At 41.1% G+C, this 13,603-nt stretch overlaps 1 protein-coding gene across 1 annotated transcript in view; it reads left to right on the top strand.

Annotated features, from left to right (window-relative positions):
* Nucleotides 1-13,603, top strand: part of ARMH3 (armadillo like helical domain containing 3) — a 192,084-nt gene that overhangs the window by 23,303 nt on the left and 155,178 nt on the right. The window contains exons 8-15 of the mRNA XM_019636282.1: nt 660-734; nt 854-940; nt 5,510-5,566; nt 6,956-6,999; nt 8,262-8,322; nt 9,925-9,971; nt 10,484-10,559; nt 12,097-12,190. Coding sequence (XP_019491827.1) covers nt 660-734; nt 854-940; nt 5,510-5,566; nt 6,956-6,999; nt 8,262-8,322; nt 9,925-9,971; nt 10,484-10,559; nt 12,097-12,190 — 541 coding nt within the window. The remainder of the gene's footprint in view (nt 1-659; nt 735-853; nt 941-5,509; nt 5,567-6,955; nt 7,000-8,261; nt 8,323-9,924; nt 9,972-10,483; nt 10,560-12,096; nt 12,191-13,603) is intronic.

The following is a 13,603-nucleotide window of genomic DNA, read 5'->3' as shown; positions in this document are numbered from 1 at the left end:
AAAAAAAAAAAAAAAAAGAAGGAAGTTAGTTGCATGGGCTTTCACTTCCTGAAAGTTGCTCTTTGGAGAAACTGCTGGCATTTTAACCTCCAGGATATGTGATATTTGTCACTTTAGAGGTACCACTTCTAGACAACTACTTTCTTCTGGATTGTCAGATCTGCCCTTCTCACCAGGTCTCATTTGGAAACAATTTTTTGATTCTGAATATTTTTATTTGTTCTGACTTTGATTTTACAGCATGAAGCTGGCCTGTACCTTCTAGTGGGAGGAGGATGGGATATTGTTCATTTACTTCAGGTGGTTCCTTTTCCTGGCCACCACTTGAAGACTGCTGGATCATAAACTTCTTTCTGTGCATTTGAGGAATGAAACCCAAGAAACTGTTAAGCAAATGCTTGTGTGAGAGAAACAAGGAGAAGTTCAAAGATTTAGGGAGTTCTCATTTGCTAATTTCCTGGGTCTGCCTATTTAGGCTCTGGTGGCTTTGGGCAAGCTTATGAAAGGTCTACTTAAGTAGTAGAATGTTTTAACATTTCTGTTTCTCTTAGATGCTAGGGGAGGAGATCTATCTATCTATTTATCTATCTATATATCTGATGTATACAATATCAGAGTATCTCGGTATAGACTTTAAAAAAACCTTTTATTGCATCCAGGTGACAGATAACATCAGCCAGAACACTATTTTGGAGTATGTAATGATCAACAGCATATTTGAAGCAATTTTACAGGTTGGTCAATTCCCTTGTCACCCTTTTCTCTTTTGGGTAAATCACCTCCTAAAATCTTCCCTGTCTGCGTTTCTAGGAACTAGGAGTTAGCACTCATGCAGTTCTGATTCTTGTTACAGATACTCTCCCATCCCCCAAGTCGCAGGGAGCATGGATATGATGCTGTAGTCCTCTTGGCTTTGCTGGTGAACTACAGAAAATATGAGGTAAGTGGGCCCCTTAGTGGACAGTTATCTTTCTGTAATTTTCCTAAATGTGGCCACTCTTAGAGGACTTTGCTTAATGTAGAAGACATGTTCTTAACAGTATATAGATTAATTTTGATAAACTAAAATTTAAAAATTCTGTATTAGATGCATAGGGCAGAGGATATACCTGTTTAAAGGAATCCTGTGGTACAACTTCTAATAAAGTGAATAAGTATCCCTAATGTAGTCGTTTTCAAACCCACCTGGGAAGGTTTTAAGAATAAGAAATTTCTGGACTTTACTCTCAACACAAAGAATCAGAATCTTGAGGGTGGGACCTGAGAATCTGTTGGTTTTTTTGGGGGATCCTCTATTGAATATGATGATTAGCTATAATTGGGAACCACTGACCTAATGCATCTGTTTTGAAAGATTGGACTATTCTATGTTGGATTTCTTTAATGCAGTCCACATGTATAAGTATCACTGTCGGTCTGGGAACTCTTTTGGATTTTAATGGAAATTGAAGACAGAACCTTATCTGTATTAATTCTGGAGTTTTTTTTTTTTAAGATTTTTATTGGGGAATTGGGGGATGGGAACAGCGCTGGGAAATTAGAGGAAGGGGAACAGACAAGTTGCTGTCCTTTTGTTCTTCAGTCTAGTTGTGGAGGACGTTGCTTCACTGGCCCAAGTTGGCACCATCATTGTGACTGGCCCTCATATGTGGGATCCGAACCGGGGCCCTCTGGTGTCCCAAGCCAGCTCTTAACCATCGCGCCACTCGGCCAGCCCTGGAGTTCTTTTTGCCCCTGAATTGGGACAGATTTATAGGTTTTTGAGATGAAACAAAACTCAGAGATTTCTACTTGGGTTTCTGCATCTACTTGATTCCCCACAAAAGGCAGAAGAATACATAGAAAAGGAAGTGGGGGGCACTTAGGGAAGACCAGGGGCCTCATTGGGGATAGCTTCGGAGGAATAGGGAGCATTTGATACTGAGTCCTGAACACTAGAAGTGCTTTACCGAACCCAGAAGTCAGGAGCTGCATTGAAGCAACCTGACTTTCTTCCCTTGACAAGTAGCAGTGCTATGAGAAGTGGGGACAGCTGGAGGGAGAGTAGTCATTCCTGAACTTCTGGATCTTCACTTAATGATTTTTTTTAAAAAGTTGGGGAACAGTGTGTTTTTCCAGGACCCATCAGCTCCAAGTCAAGTAGTTGTTTCAATCTAGTTGTGGAGGGCTCAGCTCCGTGGCCCATGTGGGGATCAAACCGGCAACCTTGGTGTTATGAGCACTGCGCTCTAACCAGCTGAGTCAACCGGCCGCCCCCCACTTAATGATGGTTGATATGATTCCTAGCCAGGTCCGAAGAGATGGGCAACAAAATCTGGAGCTTATTCTTATAAAGAAGAATATGGAAGAAGGGGAGGCTGTGAAAAAGGAACACTTAAAGAGGAACTGGAGTATATGGAGCAACGTTAATGTGTTATAAATCCCAGGTGCTGATTGCTTTCATTGTCTTGGAGGAACTGACGAATGATGTGTAGAGCTACTAATAATAATTTATCACCAACACCTGTTTTACTGGAAGGGTTGGCATGGTAGCCATTTTGATCTCTGTCATATGTATTAGCCTCTGGGGTCTTATTACAACAGCAAGAAAAATGGCTGAGAAAAAATGCTGAAGATAGTTACAGAGAGTTGTATTATATGTGATAGGAAAGCATCATCATCAGCAATGAATATTTTCAGAACATTCTGCTGGATATAGGATACTTTGAGGCAATGACTTGGCTTCTCTAAATGTAAACTGAACCCTGGCCCAGCCCAGTAGGGCTCTCTGAAATGTCAGCCTAAAAAATTGGGCATGGCCAGGGAATTGGAGAAAATCATATTTCTGGAGTGAGGCATGCATCTCTAGCCTGTCAGAAACCCCAGAAGAATTAATACAGTAGGCAAGGACAAGCTGGTGGACATAATTTATCTGGGCTTTGCAGCTTTTGATAGGAGCCACTCACCAGAAACCATTAAGGAAGCCTGGTGGCCATGGAGCAGGAAGGGTTTTGACAGGGACATGAGGAATTCCGGATGAACATAGCAAAACCAAAAGCGGGTGCAATTTTATGCAAACTAGTATGAGAGGGTGTGCGCTGGGAAGAACAGCATTCTAGTTACTACCACAATCAACCTCATGACCAATGGGGTAAGTTGAAAACCTTTCTAGAAAGGTGCAGAGGTCACCAGAGAGGCGGGGCGCCCAGCTAAACACAAAGAAGGCAAATGAGGTGTTGGACTTGAGTGAAAGTGATGGAAAAGATGTCATGTAGTAAATGTAAATAGTTCTTCCTCATTTCAAATAATGCATTCCATTTTAGCCATTTCATCTAAAGAGAGAGGAGGCAAAAAAAAAAAAAAGTCTAGGCAAGCGCAATGCAAAATGGTAAGTTTGGTATGGTTTAGATCAAATAGAGGCAGGACCCTATTAGAGTGAGCCCATGAAGGCTCCCTGAGTTTGTAATTCTCTTTTGTGGATGAAAAGTAGATTGCCCCCAGTTTTAAAACGTGACCAACACAACAGGTACATAGTGTTAAGGAGAATTGGTGTCTGGTAAAATAAAAATTTTCACAGCATTAATATCCTGGCCTTCTAGGTTAGCCACGTCTCCTGAGATGGAATGACTCAGTGCCTGAATGCTGCCATGAATATGCATTTCCCAAAAATCATAAAATTGTTTATTATGTCCAGTTGCAAGTTGTTCCTTTTCTCTCTTTCTCTCTCTGTCTCTCTCTCTCCCCCTCTCTCCCTCTCTCTCTTCCTCCCTCCCCCCCACCCCCCTTTTTCTTCCCTAAAGAGCTTCCTTTGAATGTGATAAAAAGGTCAAAGGAGAAAAAATACGGTTAGCAATCATTGAGTCCTTACATATGCCAGATACTATGCTAAGGATTTTACATGTCTTACTTCATTTAAGTCTCATAGCAACTCCAGGGAAAAAAAATATTATCTCCATTTTCCGGATGAGGAAATTGAGCTTTAGGTTAATTAAATGCCTAACTTCTCACAGTTAATAAGTAGAGGCGCTAGAATTCAAACCCTTGCTTTTAGCCACCTTGCCTTTTCCCCAACTGCTGTTAAAGCATAGGCTATTCTTGGTAATCAGATGATCTTTATTATGACCTAAAACAGTGCACTTTTGGGAAGGTGAGTGACTAGGACTTTCAAAAAGTATGCCAAGGAAAGCAGCCTTCTCCTTCTAATGTTGTTTTCATCATGGTAGCATTTCTAGGTCAGCCTATTTCTGATTTTCTTTTTCAAGGATCCACTTTCATTGGATCTTGTCTGAAGTCTGTAGCACCAGCAGAATTTGACTGTTGGTTATAGGAAGAAGTGTTGAGAACTTTCCTCTGTTACATCAAGTGACAAATGGAGTGGGTTTTACCTCCTTGAGTTGTATTGTCGAAAGCCTTATAAACATTTAGCCTGTTAAGAAAGCAAAGAGGTCTCTTTCTCCATTCCCAATTCACATTCCAAAGATCCCCTCAGAAACTTGATTAAATAAGGTCTATGTGGGGGGTTAGCCTTCCAGTTGGGTTTCCAAGTTTCTCAGTAATGAGTTTTCTTGGTTGCTGTAAAAACTGCCAATCTGAAAACTATTGTTCCTTGCTTCCCTTGGGTTACAATTGGTGCCTGATCTGCATGAGGTCTTTCCTCACATCCCATGGGTGGGATGTTTTCAAGGTGAGCAGGTCATTGATTCTCATGCCACCAGTAGGAGATGGCCCAAATGCTTAATGAGTTTAAATATATGTTCATTTCCATATGCTGCCCAGCTGAGATTGGGTCTGGAAAAACTCAAGAAATCTTCCAATGCTATAAGTGATGGGACAATCATTAAATCCCAGTGTCCTGACCAGATTGTAGTTTGGGTAATTACATCCTTTTTTTCAGTACCCCTGCAGTGTTATTTGGGTTTTGGATCCATAAATGGCCTCTCTGGCTGTTAAGCAGCTGCCACTTTCCACCCCCAAGGTGGCTTTGTGTTACGGGTGGGTGAATCAGTCCTTGCATATCATTTGTGGAATGGTTAGGGAGCCTTTGGGGTGAGAATGTAAGCTAGCAACTTATAAATTTGTGCCTTATGGCAAAGAAGCTTTTATGTCTCCCAAAAGATAGTTGTCCCTATGGATTCAGTAAATTATTGGCAGGATAGGATAAGTCAGTCTTCTCTTCTGAGTTGAAAATGATCCTAGTTTGTTTGTGGAATGTTCACTTACAGACAAGAGGGAAAGATGGGAGAAATGGCAGACCTAGCTAGGCCTGAACTGATTCAGCCTAGAGGAAAATGCCAGTAGAACAGAACTTGTGTGTGTGTATGTGCATGCGTGCGCTTGGTGAATGCCTATACACACTGAGAAATTTACTGGAAATGGAGGGAAGTCAGATGGCAAGATGGGTTGGGCCTGTGTAATAGGAACATTGCTACAGAGAGAGGGCCTTATAGTTGCATTTTTGTTAACACTTTGTTAAATAGTTAATGGGTTCTTATGTAGGCCACACTCACCTTGAGTCTCTTTTCTTCAACAGTCTGTAAATCCTTATATTGTGAAGCTGTCTATTGTGGATGATGAGGTCACGCTCAATGTGAGTATCTGGATCTTTGTGTGTTTCTTTATTTTTTTTTATTGGGGAACTGTGTGTTTTTCCAGGACCCATCAGCTCCAAGTCAAGTAGTTGTTTCGATCTACTTGTGGAGGGCGTGGGGATTGAACCGGAAACCTTTGTGTTATGAGCACTGTGCTCTAACTAATTGAGCTAACCAGCCGCCCCTGTGTGTTGTTTTAATTACTTGCATTTGGTGGACTTACTTACAGTGGATATTTAGAACAGAGAGCAGAGAGCTATTGTGTTAATTTCATCTGGCTATGAAGAGGGAATTGGTGTTTCTTTTTAGAGTGTTAGTGCAACTATCTTATTGTATTCTATCTCCTTGTCATGGAAGGAAGATTTGAGGGGACATTTGCTTGCTAATCATGCTGAAATAGTTTGTTATATTTCATGTTCTACTGTGCTCAGGTTGACTGTCCTACAGAATCAATAAGTTAAATTTCCAAGAATAAGAAGGCTTAGATGGTATATCAAGTCTTTATGGCATACACTTTAAGTATCTTACAATTTTATATGTCCATTATACCCCAATAAAGCTGAAATTAAAAATAATTAAAAAAAAAAGGGTTGGGTGGGAGATTCCTTCTTGTGGAGCTAGCCAGATGGTAGTTATAGCCTGATTTGGTCAAGTTGAAACATGGACGATGATACGTATCTGTTACAATATGTCGTCGAAAGTTTCGGAAATAGCATCTGATCTTTGAATATAGGGAGGAGGAAGATGACCCAGGTGTCTGGCTTTATTCTCTTTCCATCTTGCCCTCTTCATTTTTCTAATTTCCTTTATGAATAAAGCACAGGTGGTTCATCACATGATTATTTATGAATAAAGCACACAAACCTTACTTGATCCTTGTGTTGTGCTTAGAAGATTCTGGAGGGAGAGTTGATAAATCACTTTAACATTTATTGAATGTTTCTTCCCATTACACTCCTGTTTTCCTGTGGCCTGAAAGAGAGTGGCTTGTCTATGTGCACCTTCTTTTAGCATGGGACTCATTGTCACTTTCATTGTGGTTGGTTTAGAGACATGTGAGAGTTTTTTGTTTGAAGATTCTAACTCAGTCTTCTCTTCTGAGGTAAAAATTATCCCAGTGAAATTGTCAGTGATCTGGGCTGGTTTGTTTCACCCCCTGTCACTCTATTAAGCAACAGTAAGTGAGATAATTAGATCAGAAAAATCTACCCGAAGAAGTTCCTTTGGATGTTGTGAGAATGCCTTTCAGAATTTCTGTCCTTGTTGTCAACTTTCAGGTAGAACTTCTTGGACTTGGACCACAGGGGTGTAATTAGTGTTCTGCCTGTTCTCATCATAGCATCACCACCAGCCCCTTAAATCACCTGTGCTTTCTTTTTTCTTTCTAGGGAATGGGGCTTGTGATTGCTCAGGCTTTATCTGAGTATAACAGGTAAGTCTACCTTTCTAGAAGAGAAGGGTCTAATTTTCACTTGAATTGACTGAGTAGGAAACAGGTTTGTTAGAGTGTCTAGGCCGCAGTGGTTCTCAACCTTTCACAGGGGTCGCCTAAGACCATCGGAAAACACATATTTTCGATGGTCTTAGGAACCGAGATACCGCTCCTCTATCCATCTCCAGGCCCACATGCAGATATGCCCACATTGAAAGGGTTGTTCGACCCCCAAAGGGGTCACGACCCACAGGTTGAGAACCGCTGGTAGGGTGAACTTCCCCTACCTATCCCAGAAGAGAATTCAGAGGTACAGCTGCTGGCAGGTGTATTTGCTCTAAAAGGGCTTGATGGCTTTAACAGGGGTTGTTTCTAACACCAGGAAAAATAGCCATCAGGTTAGTGTCCATCTTTTCTTTAAACAATTAGGCACATTCTTTTGCAACCTTTTATACTTTATTGCAGAACATTTTAACTAGTAGTCCAGCCACAAGCAGGCTCTTCCATTTAGCCCAGTATATCATACAAATATTGTATTCTATGTAAAAAAGGTTGCGAGGCATTGCTTTTTTGTATGCTTAAAAAAAAAGAATAAAAGGAGAAAACATTGAATTAGCTGTAGTTTGCGTCTTTTTCATCAGGAATCAACTGCGATTTCCCAGAGTCCCTGTCTGTTCTGGGGGCTGTCTTCATTGACTTGGTTTGCCTCCTGCTGTGGATGGGGAAGGATCTGGTATTCAGTGAATGGAAACCGGAAGTGTCCCTAATCTTGGCCAGGGCCAGGCAGGATCTTCCTTGCCTCTTTCCAGACTTTCCTCACACACAATTGGGTGTAGAAATTCCAAACCTGTCCCATCTCCGCAAATAGTTTACTTTTAGCTCACAGATTTCCCGTCTTCTTCCATCAAAAACAAACAAGATTTTCAGTGTTACAGCCTTGAAGTAATTTCTCTGTCACACTTTTCAAGTAATAGGCTGTTTGGGAAATAACTGGATCAGCCATATGTTAGAGCAGTTTCATACTTTTCCAGCTTGCTTCCTAAGTCTCTCCCACAGTAGCCAGGCACTTTTGTACGTAGCACCTCAGGAGCAGATGTGTGCCTCTGAGCTTGCAGGGGGAACTGCAGTGACTAGACTGTCAATGCTTTTGTTTTCTGGAGTCAGTGAATTGTGCAAGTGTCCTGCCTGATTACCCAGAATGCCAAGGACGAAGACATACTTGATAAATAATGCTGAAGTTGAATTTAGTTATTTTTGTTCAGGCAGTATAAAGACAAGGAAGAAGAACACCAGAGCGGTTTTTTCTCTGCTTTAACAAATATGGTAAGTCCTACTTGTTTTTTTTCTCACCTGCCCAGAAATGGAAGAGGTCTGCAGAGGTAGACAAATCTGGACTCAGAAGTTCAGATGTTTGAGGCGATGGCATGATGAGGGAGGCTGCTTAGAGCAGATTTTTTTTGAAAGCTATATTTCTTTTAGTAATTTTCAAACCTAAGTGACATAGGGGAAGGGAGAGCTTGGATTTCTCTGGGACAGATTCCCCCCCCCCCAAATTAGTTAATTCAGTTTTTAAAAGCTATAACAAATGTACATAAACCAGACTTTTGCTTTCTAAAAAGTTGGCTTTGTTTGAGGATTTGACCCTGAGGAACACAGAATAGGAGGGTTTAGATCTGAATCCAACCCTGCGTGCTCCTTGGCTGTCTGCTGTGGCCACTTGGTCCCTCATAACTGGTCCTGGAGTAGAGGGATTGGTGCAGTGGATGTGAGCCACTCTTCTAATGGGCTGAGAGGTCCATGGTCTAGGAAAGTTATTGGTCCAGTTTGCAAGACTGCTGAGCAAGGTTGGCATTGTAGGCATTTTGGGCCAGATAACCTGGGACTGATTTTTAAGAGATAAACCTAGCAGGTCTTAGAATCTGGGCAGATTCAGAAAATCTTTCTCCTCGGGCATTAGTATTCAAGTAATCAGCCCTAGGGCAAGAAAATTTTTGAGTTCCTTGTAAGAAACAGCCATCTCTCTACCCCCCAAACGGCAGTTTTTTCCCCTCCAATGCCTATGCATTTTTCCCTTTCTTTTTTTTCTTAGCGCCTACTCTCAGGAAGGACTTGATAAACTCTTTAACTCTGAAGCATAAAATAAGTCTCTCAGAGGTCAGAGCAGTATGAGCGCTGTATTGGTGTTTGGTTAAATGAATTAGATATAATTATATTGCTCAGGGATCTTTGCCTTTTAGCCAAGAAGAAAAAGTTTTGTACAAAACAAATGAGCTCCAGCTGCATAGCTTTGGACATCAGTGAGCAGGTGGAAAGGGACTTTTAGGGGGATGGGTATCTTTCTCAGTGCTTCTTCACACATATTGGAAGCAACCTACTCCATGTACTTATTCGGCTGCCCTGCCTGGGATAAAAGGCTAAAGATTTTGTGACCTGAAAGATGGACAATAGGTCTCAAAGACAGTTCTGGTCTGAAACCCAAATATTCCACTGAAGACAGCTCTGTGTTAGATAAAATCAGCCTGCTTTCTGTGATGTTCTTCGTGAATTAGTTTTTGACTTCAAATAAGCAACTTCCAGGAAAGATGGAGAGCTATGAAGATGTCCAGGTTACCATTTACTCCCTGTCAGTGGTTACTAAACTTACACATTGAAAAAGAGAGCTGGACAAAAGTACTAGGATTGTTTTTAAGTCCCTTTAAGAAAAGACGATTTAGTGGAGTTCTCATTATTTCATTTACTACTTATGATTCTTTTAAGATTTTCAAATGGGCTGGTTTTGCTGTGTGTGACTGGTGGGCCAGAGTTCCAAGTTCCCTCGGGCTGCAAGTCGCTTGTTTTTTCACTGATTCGAGGCTTCCTGGGCAGAGCTCCTCTTACGTTTTTTTTTTTCTGCTGTAAGGCTGCAGTTCCCCTTTTCTTCCACAGGTGGGCAGCATGTTCATAGCAGATGCCCATGAGAAAATCTCAGTACAGTAAGTGCCTGACTTTCTTGTGCAGTGACTTGTACTTCAGTGTAGGCTCTCCGACAGGCTACGAGAGTGAAACGTTACCTCATGCTAATCTTTTAAAGATTCAGACTTTTTTGGTGATTTATCAAATGTTTCTTGGGCTTTAAACAGTAATGGACCCTTAGAAACCTCTACTTTAGTGCCATGTATTGAGCCCCGAGAAGCTGAAAAACTTCCCAGCTCTCTGGAATGAAATGAAGGTGGGCGGGTATCTGAGTCAGTTAAAGACTTAACTAGATTGGGGTGGAAAAGTGCGAGTGAAAAGAGTGAATGAAATAGATAAGAACTAAGGAATTAAAGTCCCTTTACCCCTTCCTCTTTGCCTACATACCCTTTACATAAGGAAAGGAAACAAAGGGAGCGATAGAAACTCAGAGGGATTGATGATGAGCTGGGGTGAAATCTTATCTTGATGGTTATATTGTTTTAACTGCTCCACTGTAAGAGCCTCTTCAGTTTGTTCTCTTTTTCTTTAGAACCAATGAGGCCATCCTTCTGGCACTTTATGAAGCTGTTCATTTAAATCGCAACTTCATCACAGTGTTAGCCCAGGTTGGTTATATTAAAAACTCCCATCCTTTTTCTTCCTGAAGTTCATACAGATTCACTCCATTGAAAAGCCCTTCTGGCTTTGCCTGTTACGTCCTGCTTTGCATTGGTAAGTGGTAGTAACAAAGAGTTGCATTAGTTACCTTTGCTTCGCGCTACCCTCAAATATGTATGTTTCCATCTGGTGCAGAAGTGGGTTTGATAACATGCAAAGTTAATGGTTTTTACTGATTCTGTTAACCTAAATGAGTTGAGATTAGTTCATTTGGCTCACCGGAAATCCCTTCGTATTATCTGCCCATATGGAATTTTATATCAGGCTTTCTGTTTTCTAAACCACTGTGGAATTACAACCGTAGATAAAATAGGCCAAGTCACTTATCTTATTATCTCACCGATTTCCAGAGAAGAAAAGTAAAAAATATCCTGTCCAACATAAGGTTAGCTGTTACCAGAAGAAATGGTCTACATATACTGAAAGCATAGAATACCAAGTGCTGGGTCATTTGCCTGAGGGATAGCCTCAGCAGTTGGTATAGAAGGGGACTAAAATGCACTGAGAACTCCAGTGCTGTCCATGAAAGCTGTCCTAAAAAACTGATAACGTGTTTTTATTTTAAAGCCAGACTGTTTAAAATATGTATGAGGTTTCTTTTAAAGGAAAGTTTGCTTATGCTTTTTTCTCCAAGGGCAGATGTGTATGGGATCCACTGATTGAATTTAACACAAAAAAATATGCCATGCTTAAAAAGCAGTGTGCTGGTTTGGGCTCTGCTTAGGAGGACACATTGTTTTTCAAGACTGATAAGACTTTGTTTATCATTCTGACTGTGTTCCTTGTCTGCTGTCTGAATTCTGTAACTGATATTAAAGGAAGGTGAGAGGCTGGAAGAGAAGGGAGCAGCTGCCACTTCGCTTACTTCTCAAGAGCTGATGTGGCAGGGACGACTAAGGAAGGTCAGGGACAGAGGAGTCATCTGTTTTGGTCCCCAGTGGTATCTCCCCCATGTCTTCACCTCCCCACCCCACACTCTTGTTTGTTGTGAAATAGGAAGGCTGCCATCTGCATAGTGCTTTTTTTTTTGCATAGCTCTTTTTATAGTACCTGTGATCCCCTTGGCTCACCTGCATTTATTGTCAACTATGTGCGTAGTCATCAGAATAGTCTATAGATGTATTTTAGGTTGATGTGATGAGAGTAGTCCCTTCCCGGGTTCAGATAGGACTGCAAATGCCCCCCACCCCCTTCTTTTGGTAGAATGATCCTGTGTATTTGTTTACTCCAGTTTTTTATTTGCTTGGTTCTACAGAAATACTTATATAATGGGAACTTAGCTGCTTAAATAAACTAGCCCACAGAGCTTCTTACTGGAATTTAGCAAGCATCAACAGTAATCAGGTAGTCATGAGCACTAAATGTAGAAGCAGTCTCTCCTCAGTGACCTTTCTGTCCATGAGGCCAGGAATACCAGATAAGAAATTAAGCAAAGGGTACTCGGAACTGGATTTCCTCATTTCTGACCCATCTGTTCTGTTTCAGAGTCACCCAGAAATGGGCTTGGTGACAACCCCTGTCAGTCCTGCTCCTACAACCCCTGTCACACCCCTTGGGACCACACCACCCTCCTCTGATGGTAAGTCCAGCGCCTCTCCTGTTTTCTTAAGTAATAAATCATCTTCAGGGTGAGCATAGCTGTGTTGAACAAGGAACACAGTTGTTTATTCTTTCACTTAAGAAATTGTCTGAGATACTGTCCTTTAGGACTCTTGAAGCTCCAAAAAAACCTGTGCTTTTCTCTGTAAGAAGCTCCCTAACTCCAGCTTGTCCTCCTCAGGGAATGGTTGTAGAATCATGGAATGCTAGACCTTAAAGGGACCTCAGAGGTCAGTGATGCCTGTCTTGCCAAACTCTCAGGGTACTTGTGAGGCTCAGATGAGATATTTTATGAATAGTTCACTGAGATAAATGTAAAATAGTAATGTTACCGTATTTCCCCATGTATAAGACGCTCCCATGTATAAGATGCACCTTAATTTTGGGGCCCGAAATTTGAAAAAAAGTATTACATAAAGTTATTGAACTCAAGTTTTATTCATCATAAAATTCATACAACTCTTCATCACTGTCAAAACTCCCAACCACTAGCTTGTCCTCATCTATGTCTGATGACGAATCACTGTCTTCATATATTGCCTCGTCCTCAGTTCCATCTATGGCATTTGAAATGCCACATTTCTTAAATGACTTGACAATGATCTACAACCACTGTATAAGATGCACCCAGTTTTTAGACCCCAAATTTTTCGAAAAAGGGTGCGTCTTATACATGGGGAAATATGGTATCTCATGTTACCATTTGTTAAATGAGGGAATTGAGGCCAGAGAAATAAGTGCTTTGCCTAAGGTTAATGAGAGTTGAGACTACAAACCAAGACATGGGTCAAGGCAGGGACCATGTTTATTTTTTTCACTACTCTCTGCCTGGCATAGTGCCTGGCATGGTCATTGCTTAGTAAATATATGTTGGATAATGAATGAGAAAGTGAACCTGGGATTTACTCACTGTTATGTGTCTGCTTCCCACTACCAGTTAGAAACTGACAAGTTTTGAGTGTATTGTAATTGGGAGTTTGGTGGGTATTTAAGACTTCTCCCCATAAAAAATAACACAAAATATTTTTCCACTTTATAAATGTTATGGCTAGAACTTAATAAAAAGGTAGCAGAAAAGAAATTATGAATTTTGCCCAATAAACTTTGTGTCACCTGCATTGGTTCTGTTGTAAGCTAAGTGTGTTTGATGGAATAACTTAACCGAAAAAACAGTCTTTGTTAATACTTGATTTTTTTTTTGATTTTTTAAGATTTTTATTGGGGAATTGGGGGAGAGGAACAACGCTGGTGAATCAGGGAAGGGAACAGACAAGTTGCTTTATTTTGTTTTGTTCTTCAGTCTAGTTGTAGAGGACGTTGCTTCACTGGCCCAAGTTGGCACCATCATTGCACTCTTCCCGGGCGAGGCAGATCAGTTGCCGGCTTCTGGACT

This window comes from Hipposideros armiger, unplaced genomic scaffold (assembly GCF_001890085.2).
Source record: "Hipposideros armiger isolate ML-2016 unplaced genomic scaffold, ASM189008v1 scaffold_28, whole genome shotgun sequence".
NCBI classification, from domain to species: domain Eukaryota; kingdom Metazoa; phylum Chordata; class Mammalia; order Chiroptera; family Hipposideridae; genus Hipposideros; species Hipposideros armiger.
The sequence above is the reverse complement of the archived record's forward strand: the minus strand, read 5'-3'. Positions and strand labels throughout refer to the sequence as shown.